The 23311-nt window shown below is 49.0% G+C and overlaps 1 protein-coding gene across 2 annotated transcripts in view; it reads left to right on the top strand.

Annotated features, from left to right (window-relative positions):
* Positions 1 to 90: 90 nt before the first annotated feature.
* LOC110511372 (N-acyl-phosphatidylethanolamine-hydrolyzing phospholipase D) overlaps positions 91 to 23311 on the top strand; it is a 29277-nt gene continuing 6056 nt past the window's right edge. Inside the window, exons 1-4 of one of the 2 annotated variants that reach the window (XM_036956556.1) lie at positions 91 to 334; positions 5469 to 5657; positions 5888 to 6086; positions 7334 to 7983. In XM_036956556.1, the coding sequence (XP_036812451.1) occupies positions 225 to 334; positions 5469 to 5657; positions 5888 to 6086; positions 7334 to 7983 (1148 nt within the window). In that variant the 5' untranslated portion in view covers positions 91 to 224. Of the gene's footprint in view, positions 335 to 684; positions 1214 to 5468; positions 5658 to 5887; positions 6087 to 7333; positions 7984 to 23311 lie in introns of those variants that run through there. The other variant, XM_036956557.1, reaches the window with a different exon arrangement.

Raw genomic sequence — 23311 nt, 5'->3', positions numbered from 1 at the left:
ACATTTTTTATCAACATGGCTGTTTCTTTAAATAGTGACCAAGCAAGGAAGTAAGGAAGTAAGGAAGTAAGTAGCTAATCTACTGTTAAACCAACTGTGACCAACTTTCAAGAGTTCCTGTTGTAAACACAATACCGTTACTAGTTTGATGTTTCTATAATTGTAATCTAAGCAATTATGGTTAGGCCAACTAGACCAAGTCAACTAAGCAACGCATTCCGACTATGGCTGCTTCCAAATGCATCTTCACTCCACGAGTTTGGAAAACGACACTTTCAAGGTGTATTCACCGAGCCGCAAGTGTTCTGAACACAGCGAAGGGAACTTTGTCAAGGTGATTATTTGTCAGCGTACAAAACAACTTTTAAATAGGGTTTCAATGTGTATTATTTTAAGTGCACAACTTATTCAACAGAAGACGAACTACTCGGTACTTCTACTCGGGTGACTTTACTTGCTACAATGTATCCACTTGAAGCTCATTACGTAAACACGCCCAATAGGCTAAACAGGGCCATGTTCGGTCGCCAAACGTTCTCGAACGTTGCAGATAGAAATGTCCGGAATAGAGCTGATGTGATTCCTTATTGTACATGTCAGGCGCATGTTTGTTTTTTTACATAGAAATAGGCTATCTGAACGTCCCAAAACGTTGCGTCATACTGAACGCGTCCCAGTGCACTGTTGTGCTGACGTGTTACGTTCACTTTGTACTGTAACTTGGGCCTTGTCAATAAATATTTATGTTTGGAGCTTTCAGCTGCTAGTTGGTGTCTTTGCTCACTTGGGTAAAGATCTCCAGTCTGTAAGAGCATTATTATAGGATTAATACGTGCACCATTGACCAATGGCCTAGTTTAGATATTCCGAAAAATAATGTTTTAAGCTATTTTTTTTAGACATTTCCAAAATCATGTGTTCATTGCAATTGCAAATGAATGAGCAGTTTCGGCACGTAGTTTCTTGCATATCGGAAAGAGGAGGATTTTAATAGGCTGCTTTAATTTCGTCACATGGTAGGGTTTTTCACGGACGTCAGAAGCCTTGCCTGGTAGGCTGGTACCAGTGCGTTGTGCGAACATTGGCGGTGCTTGCAGGGCACTTTTCCCCCACACAGTTCTGCGGATATCTCGCCGTAACAATATCAGAAGAAATGTCGCGCCACTGACGGATTTTACAAGTCGCCCTTGACTTTTATTCTATACGTTTTCAGGTACTATTTTATTGACTGCGTTGTTGTGACTGTGACGTAGGCTGCGAATGATCGATTGTCTCCGTTCTGCTTAGTTCACCACATTCCCCCTTCTCTCTTTTTAGTTAAGGTTCTTTCTATTGACTCTCTGTTTTTATTATGGCGATAAATCTTCTCGATATAGCAGCAATTCTTTCTAGTGATCCGTTTTGTTTTGTTCTTTGGTCGGATCAACAAAGAAACATGTGTTGTACTTCGCTGGTGGTTTATTATGGGTCCATTGAAGCCATTCAATAGGCCAATACGTGCAACAGAGCTCCACAGTAGGCAACGTGACATGTATAGAGTACCTACGTTGTAAGGGGACTCCGTAAATAGGACTAGTGGACAACTACACAGCATTTCTACTCTACATTTGTCACTATAGGGCCTAGGTGACAGCTATACAGTAGCCTCTTCAGTCTGTACTTACACCTTGAAAACAGAAGCTACTGTGAACAGGGTTGACACAGGAATGGGGTTGGGGTTATTTTACCTTTTATTTAACCAGGTGGGCCAGTTGAGGACAAGTTCTCATTTACAACTGCGACCTGGCCAAGATAAAGCATTGCAGTGCGACAAAAACCAACAACACAGAGTTACACATTGGATAAACAAACGTACAGTCAAAACACAATAGAAAAATCTGTGTACAGTGTGTTTAAATGTAGTATGTTTAGGGAGGCAAGGCAATAAATAGACCATAGTGGCGAAATAATTACAATTTAGCATTAACACTGGAGTGACGGATGTGCAGATGATGATGTGCAAGAAGAGATACTGGGGTGCAAAAGAGCAACAACAACAACAACAATAACAATATGAGGTAGTTGGGTGGGCTATTTACAGATGGGCTGTGTACAGGTACAGTGATCTGTAAGCTGCTCTGACAGCTGATGATTAAAGTTAGTGAGGGAGATATGAGTCTCCAGCTTCAGTGATTTTTGAAAGTCGTTCCAGTCATTGGCAGCAGAGAACTGGAAGGGAAGGCGGCCAAAGGATGAATTGGCTTTGGGGGTGACCAGTGAGATATACCTGTTGGAGCGCGTGCTACGGGTGGGTGTTGCTATGGTGACCAGTGAGCTGAGATAAGGTGGGGCTTGACCTAGCAGAGACTTGTAGATGACCTGGAGCCAGTAGGTTTGGCGAAAATGTAGCGAGGGCCAGCCAACGAGAGCATACAGGTCACAGTGGTGGGTAGTATATGGGGCTTTGGTGACAAAACGGATGGCACTGGGATAGATTACATCCAAGTTGCTGAGTAGAGTGTTGGAGGCAATTTTGTAAATGACATCGTTCACCTGTACCGTTGTGTATTGTAGGCTTCATAGTTCCTGGTAGCAGTGGAGGGCCCATACAGTAGCTCAGAGAGATAGATTGGCAGGAGGCACATATACACTGATTAGACCAGACATTAGGAACCCCCCCCCCCCACCTCTACAAGGTGTCGAAAGCGTTCCACAGGGATGCTGGCCCACGTTGACTCCAGTGTTTCCTACAAACATGTTAAGTTGGCTGGATGTCCTTTGGGTGGTGGACCATTCTTCAAAGACATGGCAAAACTGTTGAGCGTGAAAAACCCAGCAGCTTTGCAGTTCTTGACACAAACTGGTCCACCTACTGCCATACCCCATTCAAAGGAACTTAAATATTTTGTATTGCCCATTCACCCTCCAAATGGCACACACACACAATCCATGTCTCAATTATCTCCTCCTCTTCATCTACACTGATTGAAGTGGATTTAACAAGGGACATCAATAAGGGGTCATAACTTTCACCTGGATTATCCAGACTTGTATTGTGTATGTGTCAGTTAGCATTTGGCAGGCCAGTAACTTCCTCTTCATTTGACTGAGCTGCAGCCTTTCCACCCGTCCAGAGATAAGACACAGCTGAAACAATGGACTCAGGCAGTTGTATGTTAAAGGTGCGGTCCACTGTGAGCTAGTCTTCACGGACACTGTGTCTTTTATTCAAAGTAGGAACCAGTAAAAAGTAATGTTGTTGACCAGGTTATACTGTAGGTGACTGTGAAAGTCATGTTGTTGACCAGGTTATACTGTAGGTGACCTATACTGTAGGTGACCGTGAAAGTCATGTTGTTGACCAGGTTATACTGTAGATGACTGTGAAAGTCATGTTGTTGACCAGGTTATACTGTAGGTGACTGTGAAAGTCATGTTGTTGACCAGGTTATACTGTAGGGGACTGTGAAAGTCATGTTGTTGACCAGGTTATACTGTAGGTGACTGTGAAAGTCATGTTGTTGACCAGGTTATACTGTAGGTGACTGTGAAAGTCATGTTGTTGACCAGGTTATACTGTAGGTGACCGTGAAAGTCATGTTGTTGACCAGGTTATACTGTAGGTGACTGTGAAAGTCATGTTGTTGACCAGGTTATACTGTAGGTGACTGTGAAAGTCATGTTGTTGACCAGGTTATACTGTAGGTGACTGTGAAAGTCATGTTGTTGACCAGGTTATACTGTAGGTGAAAGTCATGTTGTTGACCAGGTTATACTGTAGGTGACTGTGAAAGTCATGTTGTTGACCAGGTTATACTGTAGGTGACTGTGAAAGTCATGTTGTTGACCAGGTTATACTGTAGGTGACCGTGAAAGTCATGTTGTTGACCAGGTTATATTGTAGGTGACTGTGAAAGTCATGTTGTTGACCAGGTTATATTGTAGGTGACTGTGAAAGTCATGTTGTTGACCAGGTTATACTGTAGGTGACTGTGAAAGTCATGTTGTTGACCAGGTTATACTGTAGGTGACTGTGAAAGTCATGTTGTTGACCAGGTTATACTGTAGGTGACTGTGAAAGTCATGTTGTTGACCAGGTTATATTGTAGGTGACTGTGAAAGTCATGTTGTTGACCAGGTTATACTGTAGGGGACTGTGAAAGTCATGTTGTTGACCAGGTTATACTGTAGGTGACCGTGAAAGTCATGTTGTTGACCAGGTTATACTGTAGGTGACTGTGAAAGTCATGTTGTTGACCAGGTTATATTGTAGGTGACTGTGAAAGTCATGTTGTTGACCAGGTTATACTGTAGGTGACTGTGAAAGTCATGTTGTTGACCAGGTTATACTGTAGGTGACTGTGAAAGTCATGTTGTTGACCAGGTTATACTGTAGGTGACTGTGAAAGTCATGTTGTTGACCAGGTTATACTGTAGGTGACTGTGAAAGTCATGTTGTTGACCAGGTTATATTGTAGGTGACTGTGAAAGTCATGTTGTTGACCAGGTTATACTGTAGGGGACTGTGAAAGTCATGTTGTTGACCAGGTTATACTGTAGGTGACCGTGAAAGTCATGTTGTTGACCAGGTTATACTGTAGGTGACTGTGAAAGTCATGTTGTTGACCAGGTTATATTGTAGGTGACTGTGAAAGTCATGTTGTTGACCAGGTTATACTGTAGGTGACTGTGAAAGTCATGTTGTTGACCAGGTTATACTGTAGGTGACTGTGAAAGTCATGTTGTTGACCAGGTTATATTGTAGGTGACTGTGAAAGTCATGTTGTTGACCAGGTTATACTGTAGGTGACTGTGAAAGTCATGTTGTTGACCAGGTTATACTGTAGGTGACTGTGAAAGTCATGTTGTTGACCAGGTTATACTGTAGGTGACCTATACTGTAGGTGACCGTGAAAGTCATGTTGTTGACCAGGTTATACTGTAGGTGACTGTGAAAGTCATGTTGTTGACCAGGTTATACTGTAGGTGACTGTGAAAGTCATGTTGTTGACCAGGTTATACTGTAGGTGACTGTGAAAGTCATGTTGTTGACCAGGTTATACTGTAGGTGACTGTGAAAGTCATGTTGTTGACCAGGTTATACTGTAGGGGACTGTGAAAGTCATGTTGTTGACCAGGTTATACTGTAGGTGACTGTGAAAGTCATGTTGTTGACCAGGTTATACTGTAGGTGACCGTGAAAGTCATGTTGTTGACATCTCGCAGACAGTCGGCATGGTGATGGCTGTTGAGGGAGATTCTTTTGGAACTTTGCACAGGGTTAAACTGTGTCACAATAAGCATGTTTTCACATCTGTGATTTCACAAGACCCTGTCGGCCGTCCAGGGACAAACCACAGAAACAGCCACTAACTGTACTATGAGCAGGCTTTTCTTTCTGAATTAATATCTGTGTACCCCCCCGCCCCCCCCCCCTAGCATATTTGTAAACTTTTATTTGTATTTCTTGTTTATTAACCTCCCTATAGACCCGGAGCCCAACACTGTCCCCCCATGGAGGAGAGCGGAGGAGCAGGAGGAGAGGTGCATGAGAACCAGGTGTTGATGGAGGAGAGGGGTGTCTCTCCTGGAGATTCCCCAGGGACGGAGGAGGGTTCCCCAGCCGTGGTCCGGCCCCGTGACCCCCCCACCTCCACCCTGCAGGACGCAGGGCCTCGGTAGGGGTAGACCATGAACTTCTTTGCGGTTTTCACGTGCACTTTATTGCCATCCAGCTCCTGAAGTTGCAGCATCATATTTTAGTGTTTTTTTTGTGTCTTTAATGATCATCTGTTTCTAACTGTATCGACTCTGTGTGTGTGTGTGTGTGTGTGTGTGTGCGCGCGCACTAAATTTCCCGTCTGGACACAATAGTCAGTTAAACCGTTTGATTGATCAACTCCTCCAGGAAGAGCAGCTCCTCCCGCTCCTCCAGGAAGAGCTTCCGTCTGGACTACCGGTTGGAGGAGGAGGTGACTGGGTCGAGCCGGGACAAACATGGCCGCTTCACAAACCCCTGGTCCACGTGGAAGTTCCCGTCCTGGTCCACCCTGCTGCGTTTCTTCCTGCTGGAGAAGGATCACAGTAATGTACCCAGCTCTAAAGAGGTGAGACACATTCTGACGTTGGACGGATATAATAGGTCTAATAGGTCTCTCTCTGACGGATATAATAGGTCTCTCTGACGTATCTAATAGGTCTCTCTCTGACGGATATAATAGGTCTAATAGGTCTCTCTCTGACGGATATAATCGGTCTAATAGGTCTCTCTCTGACGGATATAATAGGTCTCTCTGACGTATCTAATAGGTCTCTCTCACTCATTTGAGCTGCCATTTCTAGCACCTACAGCCGTTGTCAAAACGCTTTGTAAAACAAACCCAGCTCTGATGGAGACGACCAAACCACACCTGATGGGGCTCAATGCCAGTCTGTCCACTCTTTATTATAATTAACTTATTACACAAATACCTAAACCTGTACTACAACTCCACAGGTTGAATAATAATCACTCTTTACTGTACACAGTTCACACCCAACAATTACCTCCTGTCCTGACTCAACTTGTTCTGTCTGTCCTGACTCCTCAGGTCTGTCATTACAGATCTCCGACTGAGCACGTCAGAGTTTGTCAACTGTGATTTGTAACGCTGCGCCTCATGTCCACAGTTAGGTTAGCTGTTTGTTCCAGAGGATGCCTCTCGCTCCATAAACACTGCACTGTGCTCTGGTAACAACCCCGGGGTATTTTTAGACGGCTGTAAATCAATCTCACCTCACGACTCAGACACTGGCTCTGTTTTCTAGACATGTAGTGGTCAGGAAGGAAAGGCCTGATTATTTAAAAGACTCAGACACGGGCTCTGTTTTCTAGACATGTAGTGGTCAGGAAGGAAAGGCCTGATTATTTAAAAGACTCAGACACAGGCTCTGTTTTCTAGACATGTAGTGGTCAGGAAGGAAAGGCCTAATTATTTAAAAGGAAAATGAAATGCCGACTCGACTCTATTTCCCATCATCTTTCTGATGAAGAGGAAAGATGTGTTAAAGTGTTTAATCATCTGTGTTTTGATTTATGCTGATATAATTTAATCAAATTAACCCCAAACAACTCATACAACCAGGGTCATATTCAAACAGGAAAAAGGAAAATGAGTTTTTTTAAATTGGTTATTTTGTTTGGTGACTTGAAAATGACTGAAGCAATAGTGACATGCTGAAAAGACGAAGAGCTTTCGGTGATGAAGCCTTTATTTACCCTCCTCTTCCTCATCCTCTGTCTCAGCTGGTGAATGAATCTGAATCAATTCACACCAACGCGCCATATTAAAGTCTGTGTTGTTCTGCTACTCAGGTCTTAGACAAAGAGCTCCCAGTAGTGGAGCCTTGGTTCCTCCGTGTCCCCGAGGCAGCCGACGGAGCCGTGGGGTCTGGTCTCAGGGTGACCTGGCTGGGCCACGCATCAGTCCTGGTAGAGATGGACGGCCTGGTCATCCTCACTGACCCCATCTTCAGCCAGAGGGCGTCTCCCTTCCAGTTCATGGGCCCCAAGAGGTACCGGGATCCCCCTTGTACGGTTGATCAACTCCCCCGGATCGACGCGGTTGTAATCAGCCACTCCCACTACGACCATCTGGACGCCGGCACCGTGACCCAGTTGAACGAGCGGTTCGGTGGGGATCTCCGATGGTTTGTGCCGTTGGGACTCATGGACTGGATGCAGAAGAGCGGGTGTGAGAATGTGATAGAGTTAGACTGGTGGGAGGAGAACTGTGTGCCAGGTCACGACGAGGTCACGTTTGTGTGTACGCCGGCGCAGCACTGGTGCAAGCGCACCCCCACGGACGATAACCAGGTGCTGTGGGGGAGCTGGTCTGTCCTGGGGCCCTGCAACCGCTTCTTCTTTGCTGGAGACACCGGCTACTGCTCGTCCTTCCAGGAGATTGGGAGGCGCTTTGGTCCGTTCGACCTGGCTGCCATACCCATCGGCGCGTACCTGCCCAGGTATGAAACTAGTGTACAGCTGTCCTGTCCAGGTATGGAACTAGTGTAGAGCTGTCCTGCCCAGGTATGAAACTAGTGTACAGCTGTCCTGTCCAGGTATGAAACTAGTGTAGAGCTGTCCTGCCCAGGTATGAAACTAGTGTAGAGCTGTCCTGCCCAGGTATGAAACTAGTGTAGAGCTGTCCTGCCCAGGTATGAAACTAGTGTAGAGCTGTCCTGCCCAGGTATGAAACTAGTGTAGAGCTGTCCTGCCCAGGTATGAAACTAGTGTAGAGCTGTCCTGCCCAGGTATGAAACTAGTGTAGAGCTGTCCTGCCCAGGTATGAAACTAGTGTAGAGCTGTCCTGCCCAGGTATGAAACTAGTGTAGAGCTGTCCTGCCCAGGTATGAAACTAGTGTAGAGCTGTCCTGCCCAGGTATGAAACTAGTGTAGAGCTGTCCTGTCCAGGTATGAAACTAGTGTAGAGCTGTCCTGCCCAGGTATGAAACTAGTGTAGAGCTGTCCTGTCCAGGTGTGAAACTAGTGTAGAGCTGTCCTGCCCAGGTATGAAACTAGTGTAGAGCTGTCCTGCCCAGGTATGAAACTAGTGTAGAGCTGTCCTGCCCAGGTATGAAACTAGTGTAGAGCTGTCCTGTCCAGGTATGAAACTAGTGTAGAGCTGTCCTGCCCAGGTATGAAACTAGTGTAGAGCTGTCCTGCCCAGGTATGGAACTAGTGTAGAGCTGTCCTGCCCAGGTATGAAACTAGTGTAGAGCTGTCCTGCCCAGGTATGAAACTAGTGTAGAGCTGTCCTGCCCAGGTATGAAACTAGTATACAGCTGTCCTGCCCAGGCATGGACTAGTGTAGAGCTGTCCTGCCCAGGTATGAAACTAGCGTACAGCTGTCCTGCCCAGGCATGGACTAGTGTACAGCTGTCCTGCCCAGGTATGAAACTAGCGTACAGCTGTCCTGCCCAGGTATGAAACTAGTGTACAGCTGTCCTGCCCAGGTATGAAACTAGTGTAGAGCTGTCCTGCCCAGGGATGAAACTAGTGTACAGCTGTCCTGCCCAGGTATGAAACTAGTGTAGAGCTGTCCTGCCCAGGTATGAAACTAGTGTAGAGCTGTCCTGCCCAGGTATGAAACGAGTGTAGAGCTGTCCTGCCCAGGTATGAAACTAGTGTAGAGCTGTCCTGCCCAGGTATGAAACTAGCGTACAGCTGTCCTGCCCAGGTATGAAACTAGTGTAGAGCTGTCCTGTCCAGGTATGAAACTAGTGTAGAGCTGTCCTGCCCAGGTATGAAACTAGTGTAGAGCTGTCCTGCCCAGGTATGAAACTAGTGTAGAGCTGTCCTGCCCAGGTATGAAACTAGTGTAGAGCTGTCCTGCCCAGGTATGAAACTAGTGTAGAGCTGTCCTGCCCAGGTATGAAACTAGTGTAGAGCTGTCCTGCCCAGGTATGAAACTAGTGTAGAGCTGTCCTGCCCAGGTATGTAACTAGTGTAGAGCTGTCCTGCCCAGGTATGAAACTAGTGTAGAGCTGTCCTGCCCAGGTATGAAACTAGTGTAGAGCTGTCCTGCCCAGGTATGAAACTAGTGTAGAGCTGTCCTGCCCAGGTATGAAACTAGTGTAGAGCTGTCCTGCCCAGGTATGAAGCTAGTGTAGAGCTGTCCTGCCCAGGTATGAAACTAGTGTAGAGCTGTCCTGCCCAGGTATGAAACTAGTGTAGAGCTGTCCTGCCCAGGTATGAAACTAGCGTACAGCTGTCCTGCCCAGGTATGAAACTAGTGTAGAGCTGTCCTGCCCAGGTATGAAACTAGTGTAGAGCTGTCCTGCCCAGGTATGAAACTAGTGTAGAGCTGTCCTGCCCAGGTATGAAACTAGTGTAGAGCTGTCCTGCCCAGGTATGAAACTAGTGTACAGCTGTCCTGCCCAGGTATGAAACTAGTGTAGAGCTGTCCTGCCCAGGTATGAAACTAGTGTAGAGCTGTCCTGCCCAGGTATGAAACTAGTGTAGAGCTGTCCTGCCCAGGTATGAAACTAGTGTAGAGCTGTCCTGCCCAGGTATGAAACTAGTGTAGAGCTGTCCTGCCCAGGTATGAAACTAGTGTACAGCTGTCCTGCCCAGGTATGAAACTAGTGTAGAGCTGTCCTGCCCAGGTATGAAACTAGTGTAGAGCTGTCCTGCCCAGGTATGAAACTAGTGTAGAGCTGTCCTGCCCAGGTATGAAACTAGTGTAGAGCTGTCCTGCCCAGGTATGAAACTAGTGTAGAGCTGTCCTGCCCAGGTATGAAACTAGTGTAGAGCTGTCCTGCCCAGGTATGAAACTAGTGTAGAGCTGTCCTGCCCAGGTATGAAACTAGTGTACAGCTGTCCTGCCCAGGTATGAAACTAGTGTAGAGCTGTCCTGCCCAGGTATGAAACTAGTGTAGAGCTGTCCTGCCCAGGTATGAAACTAGTGTAGAGCTGTCCTGCCCAGGTATGAAACTAGTGTACAGCTGTCCTGCCCAGGTATGAAACTAGTGTAGAGCTGTCCTGCCCAGGTATGAAACTAGTGTACAGCTGTCTTGCCCAGGTATGAAACTAGTGTAGAGCTGTCCTGCCCAGGTATGAAACTAGTGTAGAGCTGTCCTGCCTAGGTATGAAACTAGTGTAGAGCTGTCCTGCCCAGGTATGAAACTAGTGTAGAGCTGTCCTGCCCAGGTATGAAACTAGCGTACAGCTGTCCTGCCCAGGCATGGACTAGTGTAGAGCTGTCCTGCCCAGGTATGAAACTAGCGTACAGCTGTCCTGCCCAGGTATGAAACTAGTGTACAGCTGTCCTGCCCAGGCATGGACTAGTGTAGAGCTGTCCTGCCCAGGTATGAAACTAGCGTACAGCTGTCCTGCCCAGGCATGGACTAGTGTAGAGCTGTCCTGCCCAGGTATGAAACTAGCGTACAGCTGTCCTGCCCAGGCATGGACTAGTGTACAGCTGTCCTGCCCAGGTATGAAACTAGCGTACAGCTGTCCTGCCCAGGTATGAAACTAGTGTACAGCTGTCCTGCCCAGGTATGAAACTAGTGTAGAGCTGTCCTGCCCAGGGATGAAACTAGTGTACAGCTGTCCTGCCCAGGTATGAAACTAGTGTAGAGCTGTCCTGCCCAGGTATGAAACTAGTGTAGAGCTGTCCTGCCCAGGTATGAAACGAGTGTAGAGCTGTCCTGCCCAGGTATGAAACTAGTGTAGAGCTGTCCTGCCCAGGTATGAAACTAGCGTACAGCTGTCCTGCCCAGGTATGAAACTAGCGTACAGCTGTCCTGCCCAGGTATGAAACTAGTGTAGAGCTGTCCTGCCCAGGTATGAAACTAGTGTAGAGCTGTCCTGCCCAGGTATGAAACTAGCGTACAGCTGTCCTGCCCAGGTATGGACTAGTGTAGAGCTGTCCTGCCCAGGTATGAAACTAGTGTACAGCTGTCCTGCCCAGGTATGGAACTAGTGTAGAGCTGTCCTGCCCAGGTATGAAACTAGTGTACAGCTGTCCTGCCCAGGTATGAAACTAGCGTACAGCTGTCCTGCCCAGGTATGGAATTAGTGTAGAGCTGTCCTGCCCAGGTATGAAACTAGTGTAGAGCTGTCCTGCCCAGGTATGAAACTAGTGTAGAGCTGTCCTGCCCAGGTATGAAACTAGTGTAGAGCTGTCCTGCCCAGGTATGAAACTAGTGTAGAGCTGTCCTGCCCAGGTATGAAACTAGCGTACAGCTGTCCTGCCCAGGTATGGAATTAGTGTAGAGCTGTCCTGCCCAGGTATGAAACTAGTGTAGAGCTGTCCTGCCCAGGTATGAAACTAGTGTAGAGCTGTCCTGCCCAGGTATGAAACTAGTGTAGAGCTGTCCTGCCCAGGTATGAAACTAGTGTACAGCTGTCCTGCCCAGGTATGAAACTAGTGTAGAGCTGTCCTGCCCAGGTATGAAACTAGTGTAGAGCTGTCCTGCCCAGGTATGAAACTAGTGTAGAGCTGTCCTGCCCAGGTATGAAACTAGTGTAGAGCTGTCCTGCCCAGGTTTGAAACTAGTGTAGAGCTGTCCTGCCCAGGTATGAAACTAGTGTAGAGCTGTCCTGTCCAGGTATGAAACTAGTGTAGAGCTGTCCTGCCCAGGTATGAAACTAGTGTAGAGCTGTCCTGTCCAGGTATGAAACTAGTGTAGAGCTGTCCTGCCCAGGTATGAAACTAGTGTAGAGCTGTCCTGCCCAGGTATGAAACTAGTGTAGAGCTGTCCTGCCCAGGTATGAAACTAGTGTAGAGATGTCCTGTCCAGGTATGAAACTAGTGTAGAGCTGTCCTGCCCAGGTATGAAACTAGTGTAGAGCTGTCCTGCCCAGGTATGGAACTAGTGTAGAGCTGTCCTGCCCAGGTATGAAACTAGTGTAGAGCTGTCCTGCCCAGGTATGAAACTAGTGTAGAGCTGTCCTGCCCAGGTATGAAACTAGTGTACAGCTGTCCTGCCCAGGCATGGACTAGTGTAGAGCTGTCCTGCCCAGGTATGAAACTAGCGTACAGCTGTCCTGCCCAGGCATGGACTAGTGTACAGCTGTCCTGCCCAGGTATGAAACTAGCGTACAGCTGTCCTGCCCAGGTATGAAACTAGTGTACAGCTGTCCTGGCCAGGTATGAAACTAGTGTAGAGCTGTCCTGCCCAGGGATGAAACTAGTGTACAGCTGTCCTGCCCAGGTATGAAACTAGTGTAGAGCTGTCCTGCCCAGGTATGAAACTAGTGTAGAGCTGTCCTGCCCAGGTATGAAACGAGTGTAGAGCTGTCCTGCCCAGGTATGAAACTAGTGTAGAGCTGTCCTGCCCAGGTATGAAACTAGCGTACAGCTGTCCTGCCCAGGTATGAAACTAGTGTAGAGCTGTCCTGTCCAGGTATGAAACTAGTGTAGAGCTGTCCTGCCCAGGTATGAAACTAGTGTAGAGCTGTCCTGCCCAGGTATGAAACTAGTGTAGAGCTGTCCTGCCCAGGTATGAAACTAGTGTAGAGCTGTCCTGCCCAGGTATGAAACTAGTGTAGAGCTGTCCTGCCCAGGTATTAAACTAGTGTAGAGCTGTCCTGCCCAGGTATGAAACTAGTGTAGAGCTGTCCTGCCCAGGTATGAAACTAGTGTAGAGCTGTCCTGCCCAGGTATGGAACTAGTGTAGAGCTGTCCTGCCCAGGTATGAAACTAGTGTAGAGCTGTCCTGCCCAGGTATGAAACTAGTGTAGAGCTGTCCTGCCCAGGTATGAAACTAGTGTAGAGCTGTCCTGCCCAGGTATGAAACTAGTGTAGAGCTGTCCTGCCCAGGTATGAAACTAGTGTAGAGCTGTCCTGCCCAGGTATGAAACTAGTGTAGAGCTGTCCTGCCCAGGTATGAAACTAGTGTAGAGCTGTCCTGCCCAGGTATGAAACTAGTGTAGAGCTGTCCTGCCCAGGTATGAAACTAGTGTAGAGCTGTCCTGCCCAGGTATGAAACTAGCGTACAGCTGTCCTGCCCAGGTATGAAACTAGTGTAGAGCTGTCCTGCCCAGGTATGAAACTAGTGTAGAGCTGTCCTGCCCAGGTATGAAACTAGTGTACAGCTGTCTTGCCCAGGTATGAAACTAGTGTAGAGCTGTCCTGCCCAGGTATGAAACTAGTGTACAGCTGTCCTGCCCAGGTATGAAACTAGTGTAGAGCTGTCCTGCCCAGGTATGAAACTAGTGTAGAGCTGTCCTGCCCAGGTATGAAACTAGTGTACAGCTGTCCTGCCCAGGTATGAAACTAGTGTAGAGCTGTCCTGCCCAGGTATGAAACTAGTGTAGAGCTGTCCTGCCCAGGTATGAAACTAGTGTACAGCTGTCCTGCCCAGGTATGAAACTAGTGTAGAGCTGTCCTGCCCAGGTATGAAACTAGCGTACAGCTGTCCTGCCCAGGCATGGACTAGTGTAGAGCTGTCCTGCCCAGGTATGAAACTAGTGTAGAGCTGTCCTGCCCAGGTATGAAACTAGTGTAGAGCTGTCCTGCCCAGGTATGAAACTAGTGTACAGCTGTCCTGCCCAGGTATGAAACTAGTGTAGAGCTGTCCTGCCCAGGTATGAAACTAGCGTACAGCTGTCCTGCCCAGGCATGGACTAGTGTAGAGCTGTCCTGCCCAGGTATGAAACTAGCGTACAGCTGTCCTGCCCAGGTATGAAACTAGCGTACAGCTGTCCTGCCCAGGTATGAAACTAGTGTAGAGCTGTCCTGCCCAGGTATGAAACGAGTGTAGAGCTGTCCTGCCCAGGCATGGACTAGTGTAGAGCTGTCCTGCCCAGGTATGAAACTAGCGTACAGCTGTCCTGCCCAGGCATGGACTAGTGTAGAGCTGTCCTGCCCAGGTATGAAACTAGCGTACAGCTGTCCTGCCCAGGTATGAAACTAGCGTACAGCTGTCCTGCCCAGGTATGAAACTAGTGTAGAGCTGTCCTGCCCAGGTATGAAACGAGTGTAGAGCTGTCCTGCCCAGGTATGAAACTAGTGTAGAGCTGTCCTGCCCAGGTATGAAACTAGCGTACAGCTGTCCTGCCCAGGTATGAAACTAGCGTACAGCTGTCCTGCCCAGGTATGAAACTAGTGTAGAGCTGTCCTGCCCAGGTATGAAACTAGTGTAGAGCTGTCCTGCCCAGGTATGAAACTAGCGTACAGCTGTCCTGCCCAGGTATGGACTAGTGTAGAGCTGTCCTGCCCAGGTATGAAACTAGTGTACAGCTGTCCTGCCCAGGTATGGAACTAGTGTAGAGCTGTCCTGCCCAGGTATGAAACTAGTGTACAGCTGTCCTGCCCAGGTATGAAACTAGCGTACAGCTGTCCTGCCCAGGTATGGAATTAGTGTAGAGCTGTCCTGCCCAGGTATGAAACTAGTGTAGAGCTGTCCTGCCCAGGTATGAAACTAGTGTAGAGCTGTCCTGCCCAGGTATGAAACTAGTGTAGAGCTGTCCTTCCCAGGTATGAAACTAGTGTAGAGCTGTCCTGCCCAGGTATGAAACTAGCGTACAGCTGTCCTGCCCAGGTATGGAATTAGTGTAGAGCTGTCCTGCCCAGGTATGAAACTAGTGTAGAGCTGTCCTGCCCAGGTATGAAACTAGTGTAGAGCTGTCCTGCCCAGGTATGAAACTAGTGTAGAGTTGTCCTGCCCAGGTATGAAACTAGTGTAGAGCTGTCCTGCCCAGGTATGAAACTAGTGTACAGCTGTCCTGCCCAGGTATGAAACTAGTGTAGAGCTGTCCTGCCCAGGTATGAAACTAGTGTAGAGCTGTCCTGCCCAGGTATGAAACTAGTGTACAGCTGTCCTGCCCAGGTATGAAACTAGTGTACAGCTGTCCTGCCCAGGTATGAAACTAGTGTAGAGCTGTCCTGCCCAGGTATGAAACTAGTGTAGAGCTGTCCTGCCCAGGTATGAAACTAGTGTAGAGCTGTCCTGCCCAGATATGAAACTAGTGTAGAGCTGTCCTGCCCAGGTATGAAACTAGTGTAGAGCTGTCCTGCCCAGGTATGAAACTAGTGTAGAGCTGTCCTGCCCAGGTATGAAACTAGTGTAGAGCTGTCCTGCCCAGGTATGAAACTAGTGTAGAGCTGTCCTGCCCAGGTATGAAACTAGTGTAGAGCTGTCCTGCCCAGGTATGAAACTAGTGTAGAGCTGTCCAGCCCAGGTATGAAACTAGTGTACAGCTGTCCTGCCCAGGTATGAAACTAGTATAGAGCTGTCCTGCCCAGGTATGAAACTAGTGTAGAGCTGTCCTGCCCAGGTATGAAACTAGTGTAGAGCTGTCCTGCCCAGGTATGAAACTAGTGTACAGCTGTCCTGCCCAGGTATGAAACTAGTGTAGAGCTGTCCTGCCCAGGTATGAAACTAGTGTACAGCTGTCCTGCCCAGGTATGAAACTAGTGTAGAGCTGTCCTGCCCAGGTATGAAACTAGTGTAGAGCTGTCCTGCCTAGGTATGAAACTAGTGTAGAGCTGTCCTGCCCAGGTATGAAACTAGTGTAGAGCTGTCCTGCCCAGGTATGAAACTAGCGTACAGCTGTCCTGCCCAGGCATGGACTAGTGTAGAGCTGTCCTGCCCAGGTATGAAACTAGCGTACAGCTGTCCTGCCCAGGCATGGACTAGTGTAGAGCTGTCCTGCCCAGGTATGAAACTAGCGTACAGCTGTCCTGCCCAGGTATGAAACTAGCGTACAGCTGTCCTGCCCAGGTATGAAACTAGTGTAGAGCTGTCCTGCCCAGGTATGAAACGAGTGTAGAGCTGTCCTGCCCAGGTATGAAACTAGTGTAGAGCTGTCCTGCCCAGGTATGAAACTAGCGTACAGCTGTCCTGCCCAGGTATGAAACTAGCGTACAGCTGTCCTGCCCAGGTATGAAACTAGTGTAGAGCTGTCCTGCCCAGGTATGAAACTAGTGTAGAGCTGTCCTGCCCAGGTATGAAACTAGCGTACAGCTGTCCTGCCCAGGTATGGACTAGTGTAGAGCTGTCCTGCCCAGGTATGAAACTAGTGTACAGCTGTCCTGCCCAGGTATGGAACTAGTGTAGAGCTGTCCTGCCCAGGTATGAAACTAGTGTACAGCTGTCCTGCCCAGGTATGAAACTAGCGTACAGCTGTCCTGCCCAGGTATGGAATTAGTGTAGAGCTGTCCTGCCCAGGTATGAAACTAGTGTAGAGCTGTCCTGCCCAGGTATGAAACTAGTGTAGAGCTGTCCTGCCCAGGTATGAAACTAGTGTAGAGCTGTCCTTCCCAGGTATGAAACTAGTGTAGAGCTGTCCTGCCCAGGTATGAAACTAGCGTACAGCTGTCCTGCCCAGGTATGGAATTAGTGTAGAGCTGTCCTGCCCAGGTATGAAACTAGTGTAGAGCTGTCCTGCCCAGGTATGAAACTAGTGTAGAGCTGTCCTGCCCAGGTATGAAACTAGTGTAGAGTTGTCCTGCCCAGGTATGAAACTAGTGTAGAGCTGTCCTGCCCAGGTATGAAACTAGTGTACAGCTGTCCTGCCCAGGTATGAAACTAGTGTAGAGCTGTCCTGCCCAGGTATGAAACTAGTGTACAGCTGTCCTGCCCAGGTATGAAACTAGTGTAGAGCTGTCCTGCCCAGGTATGAAACTAGTGTAGAGCTGTCCTGCCCAGGTATGAAACTAGTGTAGAGCTGTCCTGCCCAGGTATGAAACTAGTGGAGAGCTGTCCTGCCCAGGTATGAAACTAGCGTACAGCTGTCCTGCCCAGGCATGGACTAGTGTAGAGCTGTCCTGCCCAGGTATGAAACTAGCGTACAGCTGTCCTGCCCAGGCATGGACTAGTGTAGCGCTGTCCTGCCCAGGTATGAAACTAGCGTACAGCTGTCCTGCCCAGGTATGAAACTAGCGTACAGCTGTCCTGCCCAGGTATGAAACTAGTGTACAGCTGTCCTGCCCAGGCATGGACTAGTGTAGAGCTGTCCTGCCCAGGTATGAAACTAGCGTACAGCTGTCCTGCCCAGGCATGGACTAGTGTAGAGCTGTCCTGCCCAGGTATGAAACTAGCGTACAGCTGTCCTGCCCAGGCATGGACTAGTGTACAGCTGTCCTGCCCAGGTATGAAACTAGCGTACAGCTGTCCTGCCCAGGTATGAAACTAGTGTACAGCTGTCCTGCCCAGGTATGAAACTAGTGTAGAGCTGTCCTGCCCAGGGATGAAACTAGTGTACAGCTGTCCTGCCCAGGTATGAAACTAGTGTAGAGCTGTCCTGCCCAGGTATGAAACTAGTGTAGAGCTGTCCTGCCCAGGTATGAAACGAGTGTAGAGCTGTCCTGCCCAGGTATGAAACTAGTGTAGAGCTGTCCTGCCCAGGTATGAAACTAGCGTACAGCTGTCCTGCCCAGGTATGAAACTAGCGTACAGCTGTCCTGCCCAGGTATGAAACTAGTGTAGAGCTGTCCTGCCCAGGTATGAAACTAGCGTACAGCTGTCCTGCCCAGGTATGAAACTAGCGTACAGCTGTCCTGCCCAGGTATGAAACTAGTGTAGAGCTGTCCTGCCCAGGTATGAAACTAGCGTACAGCTGTCCTGCCCAGGTATGGAATTAGTGTAGAGCTGTCCTGCCCAGGTATGAAACTAGTGTAGAGCTGTCCTGCCCAGGTATGAAACTAGTGTAGAGCTGTCCTGCCCAGGTATGAAACTAGTGTAGAGTTGTCCTGCCCAGGTATGAAACTAGTGTAGAGCTGTCCTGCCCAGGTATGAAACTAGTGTACAGCTGTCCTGCCCAGGTATGAAACTAGTGTAGAGCTGTCCTGCCCAGGTATGAAACTAGTGTACAGCTGTCCTGCCCAGGTATGAAACTAGTGTAGAGCTGTCCTGCCCAGGTATGAAACTAGTGTAGAGCTGTCCTGCCCAGGTATGAAACTAGTGTAGAGCTGTCCTGCCCAGGTATGAAACTAGTGTAGAGCTGTCCTGCCCAGGTATGAAACTAGCGTACAGCTGTCCTGCCCAGGCATGGACTAGTGTAGAGCTGTCCTGCCCAGGTATGAAACTAGCGTACAGCTGTCCTGCCCAGGTATGAAACTAGCGTACAGCTGTCCTGCACAGGTATGAAACTAGTGTACAGCTGTCCTGCCCAGGCATGGACTAGTGTAGAGCTGTCCTGCCCAGGTATGAAACTAGCGTACAGCTGTCCTGCCCAGGCATGGACTAGTGTACAGCTGTCCTGCCCAGGTATGAAACTAGCGTACAGCTGTCCTGCCCAGGTATGAAACTAGTGTACAGCTGTCCTGCCCAGGTATGAAACTAGTGTAGAGCTGTCCTGCCCAGGGATGAAACTAGTGTACAGCTGTCCTGCCCAGGTATGAAACTAGTGTAGAGCTGTCCTGCCCAGGTATGAAACTAGTGTAGAGCTGTCCTGCCCAGGTATGAAACGAGTGTAGAGCTGTCCTGCCCAGGTATGAAACTAGTGTAGAGCTGTCCTGCCCAGGTATGAAACTAGCGTACAGCTGTCCTGCCCAGGTATGAAACTAGCGTACAGCTGTCCTGCCCAGGTATGAAACTAGTGTAGAGCTGTCCTGCCCAGGTATGAATCGAGTGTAGAGCTGTCCTGCCCAGGTATGAAACTAGTGTAGAGCTGTCCTGCCCAGGTATGAAACTAGCGTACAGCTGTCCTGCCCAGGTATGAAACTAGTGTAGAGCTGTCCTGCCCAGGTATGAAACTAGTGTAGAGCTGTCCTGCCCAGGTATGAAACTAGCGTACAGCTGTCCTGCCCAGGTATGGACTAGTGTAGAGCTGTCCTGCCCAGGTATGAAACTAGTGTACAGCTGTCCTGCCCAGGTATGGAACTAGTGTAGAGCTGTCCTGCCCAGGTATGAAACTAGTGTACAGCTGTCCTGCCCAGGTATGAAACTAGCGTACAGCTGTCCTGCCCAGGTATGGAATTAGTGTAGAGCTGTCCTGCCCAGGTATGAAACTAGTGTAGAGCTGTCCTGCCCAGGTATGAAACTAGTGTAGAGCTGTCCTGCCCAGGTATGAAACTAGTGTAGAGCTGTCCTGCCCAGGTATGAAACTAGTGTAGAGCTGTCCTGCCCAGGTATGAAACTAGTGTAGAGCTGTCCTGCCCAGGTATGAAACTAGTGTAGAGCTGTCCTGCCCAGGTATGAAACTAGTGTAGAGCTGTCCTGCCCAGGTATGGAACTAGTGTAGAGCTGTCCTGCCCAGGTATGAAACTAGTGTAGAGCTGTCCTGCCCAGGTATGAAACTAGTGTAGAGCTGTCCTGCCCAGGTATGAAACTAGTGTAGAGCTGTCCTGCCCAGGTATGAAACTAGTGTAGAGCTGTCCTGCCCAGGTATGAAACTAGTGTAGAGCTGTCCTGCCCAGGTATGAAACTAGTGTAGAGCTGTCCTGCCCAGGTATGAAACTAGTGTAGAGCTGTCCTGCCCAGGTATGAAACTAGCGTACAGCTGTCCTGCCCAGGTATGAAACTAGTGTAGAGCTGTCCTGCCCAGGTATGAAACTAGTGTAGAGCTGTCCTGCCCAGGTATGAAACTAGTGTAGAGCTGTCCTGCCCAGGTATGAAACTAGTGTACAGCTGTCCTGCCCAGGTATGAAACTAGTGTAGAGCTGTCCTGCCCAGGTATGAAACTAGTGTACAGCTGTCCTGCCCAGGTATGAAACTAGTGTAGAGCTGTCCTGCCCAGGTATGAAACTAGTGTAGAGCTGTCCTGCCCAGGTATGAAACTAGTGTACAGCTGTCCTGCCCAGGTATGAAACTAGTGTAGAGCTGTCCTGCCCAGGTATGAAACTAGTGTAGAGCTGTCCTGCCCAGGTATGAAACTAGTGTACAGCTGTCCTGCCCAGGTATGAAACTAGTGTACAGCTGTCCTGCCCAGGTATGAAACTAGTGTAGAGCTGTCCTGCCCAGGTATGAAACTAGTGTAGAGCTGTCCTGCCCAGGTATGAAACTAGTGTAGAGCTGTCCTGCCCAGGTATGAAACTAGTGTAGAGCTGTCCTGCCCAGGTATGAAACTAGTGTAGAGCTGTCCTGCCCAGGTATGAAACTAGCGTACAGCTGTCCTGCCCAGGTATGAAACTAGTGTAGAGCTGTCCTGCCCAGGTATGAAACTAGTGTAGAGCTGTCCTGCCCAGGTATGAAACTAGTGTAGAGCTGTCCTGCCCAGGTATGAAACTAGTGTACAGCTGTCCTGCCCAGGTATGAAACTAGTGTAGAGCTGTCCTGCCCAGGTATGAAACTAGTGTACAGCTGTCCTGCCCAGGTATGAAACTAGTGTAGAGCTGTCCTGCCCAGGTATGAAACTAGTGTAGAGCTGTCCTGCCCAGGTATGAAACTAGTGTACAGCTGTCCTGCCCAGGTATGAAACTAGTGTAGAGCTGTCCTGCCCAGGTATGAAACTAGTGTAGAGCTGTCCTGCCCAGGTATGAAACTAGTGTACAGCTGTCCTGCCCAGGTATGAAACTAGTGTACAGCTGTCCTGCCCAGGTATGAAACTAGTGTAGAGCTGTCCTGCCCAGGTATGAAACTAGTGTAGAGCTGTCCTGCCCAGGTATGAAACTAGTGTAGAGCTGTACTGCCCAGGTATGAAACTAGTGTAGAGCTGTCCTGCCCAGGTATGAAACTAGTGTAGAGCTGTCCTGCCCAGGTATGAAACTAGTGTACAGCTGTCCTGCCCAGGTATGAAACTAGTGTAGAGCTGTCCTGCCCAGGTATGAAACTAGTGTAGAGCTGTCCTGCCCAGGTATGAAACTAGTGTAGAGCTGTCCTGCCCAGGTATGAAACTAGTGTAGAGCTGTCCTGCCCAGGTATGAAACTAGTGTACAGCTGTCCTGCCCAGGTATGAAACTAGTGTACAGCTGTCCTGCCCAGGTATGAAACTAGTGTAGAGCTGTCCTGCCCAGGTATGAAACTAGTGTAGAGCTGTCCTGCCTAGGTATGAAACTAGTGTAGATCTGTCCTGCCCAGGTATGAAACTAGTGTAGAGCTGTCCTGCCCAGGTATGAAACTAGCGTACAGCTGTCCTGCCCAGGCATGGACTAGTGTAGAGCTGTCCTGCCCAGGTATGAAACTAGCGTACAGCTGTCCTGCCCAGGTATGAAACTAGCGTACAGCTGTCCTGCCCAGGTATGAAACTAGTGTACAGCTGTCCTGCCCAGGCATGGACTAGTGTAGAGCTGTCCTGCCCAGGTATGAAACTAGCGTACAGCTGTCCTGCCCAGGCATGGACTAGTGTAGAGCTGTCCTGCCCAGGTATGAAACTAGCGTACAGCTGTCCTGCCCAGGCATGGACTAGTGTACAGCTGTCCTGCCCAGGTATGAAACTAGCGTACAGCTGTCCTGCCCAGGTATGAAACTAGTGTACAGCTGTCCTGCCCAGGTATGAAACTAGTGTAGAGCTGTCCTGCCCAGGGATGAAACTAGTGTACAGCTGTCCTGCCCAGGTATGAAACTAGTGTAGAGCTGTCCTGCCCAGGTATGAAACTAGTGTAGAGCTGTCCTGCCCAGGTATGAAACGAGTGTAGAGCTGTCCTGCCCAGGTATGAAACTAGTGTAGAGCTGTCCTGCCCAGGTATGAAACTAGCGTACAGCTGTCCTGCCCAGGTATGAAACTAGCGTACAGCTGTCCTGCCCAGGTATGAAACTAGCGTAGAGCTGTCCTGCCCAGGTATGAAACGAGTGTAGAGCTGTCCTGCCCAGGTATGAAACTAGTGTAGAGCTGTCCTGCCCAGGTATGAAACTTGCGTACAGCTGTCCTTCCCAGGTATGAAACTAGCGTACAGCTGTCCTGCCCAGGTATGAAACTAGTGTAGAGCTGTCCTGCCCAGGTATGAAACTAGTGTAGAGCTGTCCTGCCCAGGTATGAAACTAGCGTACAGCTGTCCTGCCCAGGTATGGACTAGTGTAGAGCTGTCCTGCCCAGGTATGAAACTAGTGTACAGCTGTCCTGCCCAGGTATGGAACTAGTGTAGAGCTGTCCTGCCCAGGTATGAAACTAGTGTACAGCTGTCCTGCCCAGGTATGAAACTAGCGTACAGCTGTCCTGCCCAGGTATGGAATTAGTGTAGAGCTGTCCTGCCCAGGTATGAAACTAGTGTAGAGCTGTCCTGCCCAGGTATGAAACTAGTGTAGAGCTGTCCTGCCCAGGTATGAAACTAGTGTAGAGCTGTCCTGCCCAGGTATGAAACTAGTGTAGAGCTGTCCTGCCCAGGTATGAAACTAGTGTAGAGCTGTCCTGCCCAGGTATGAAACTAGTGTAGAGCTGTCCTGCCCAGGTATGAAACTAGTGTAGAGCTGTCCTGCCCAGGTATGGAACTAGTGTAGAGCTGTCCTGCCCAGGTATGAAACTAGTGTAGAGCTGTCCTGCCCAGGTATGAAACTAGTGTAGAGCTGTCCTGCCCAGGTATGAAACTAGTGTAGAGCTGTCCTGCCCAGGTATGAAACTAGTGTAGAGCTGTCCTGCCCAGGTATGAAACTAGTGTAGAGCTGTCCTGCCCAGGTATGAAACTAGTGTAGAGCTGTCCTGCCCAGGTATGAAACTAGTGTAGAGCTGTCCTGCCCAGGTATGAAACTAGTGTAGAGCTGTACTGCCCAGGTATGAAACTAGTGTAGAGCTGTCCTGCCCAGGTATGAAACTAGTGTAGAGCTGTCCTGCCCAGGTATGAAACTAGTGTACAGCTGTCCTGCCCAGGTATGAAACTAGTGTAGAGCTGTCCTGCCCAGGTATGAAACTAGTGTAGAGCTGTCCTGCCCAGGTATGAAACTAGTGTAGAGCTGTCCTGCCCAGGTATGAAACTAGTGTAGAGCTGTCCTGCCCAGGTATGAAACTAGTGTACAGCTGTCCTGCCCA

This window comes from Oncorhynchus mykiss, chromosome 21 (genome assembly GCF_013265735.2).
Source record: "Oncorhynchus mykiss isolate Arlee chromosome 21, USDA_OmykA_1.1, whole genome shotgun sequence".
Taxonomy (NCBI): domain Eukaryota; kingdom Metazoa; phylum Chordata; class Actinopteri; order Salmoniformes; family Salmonidae; genus Oncorhynchus; species Oncorhynchus mykiss.
The sequence above is the reverse complement of the archived record's forward strand: the minus strand, read 5'-3'. Positions and strand labels throughout refer to the sequence as shown.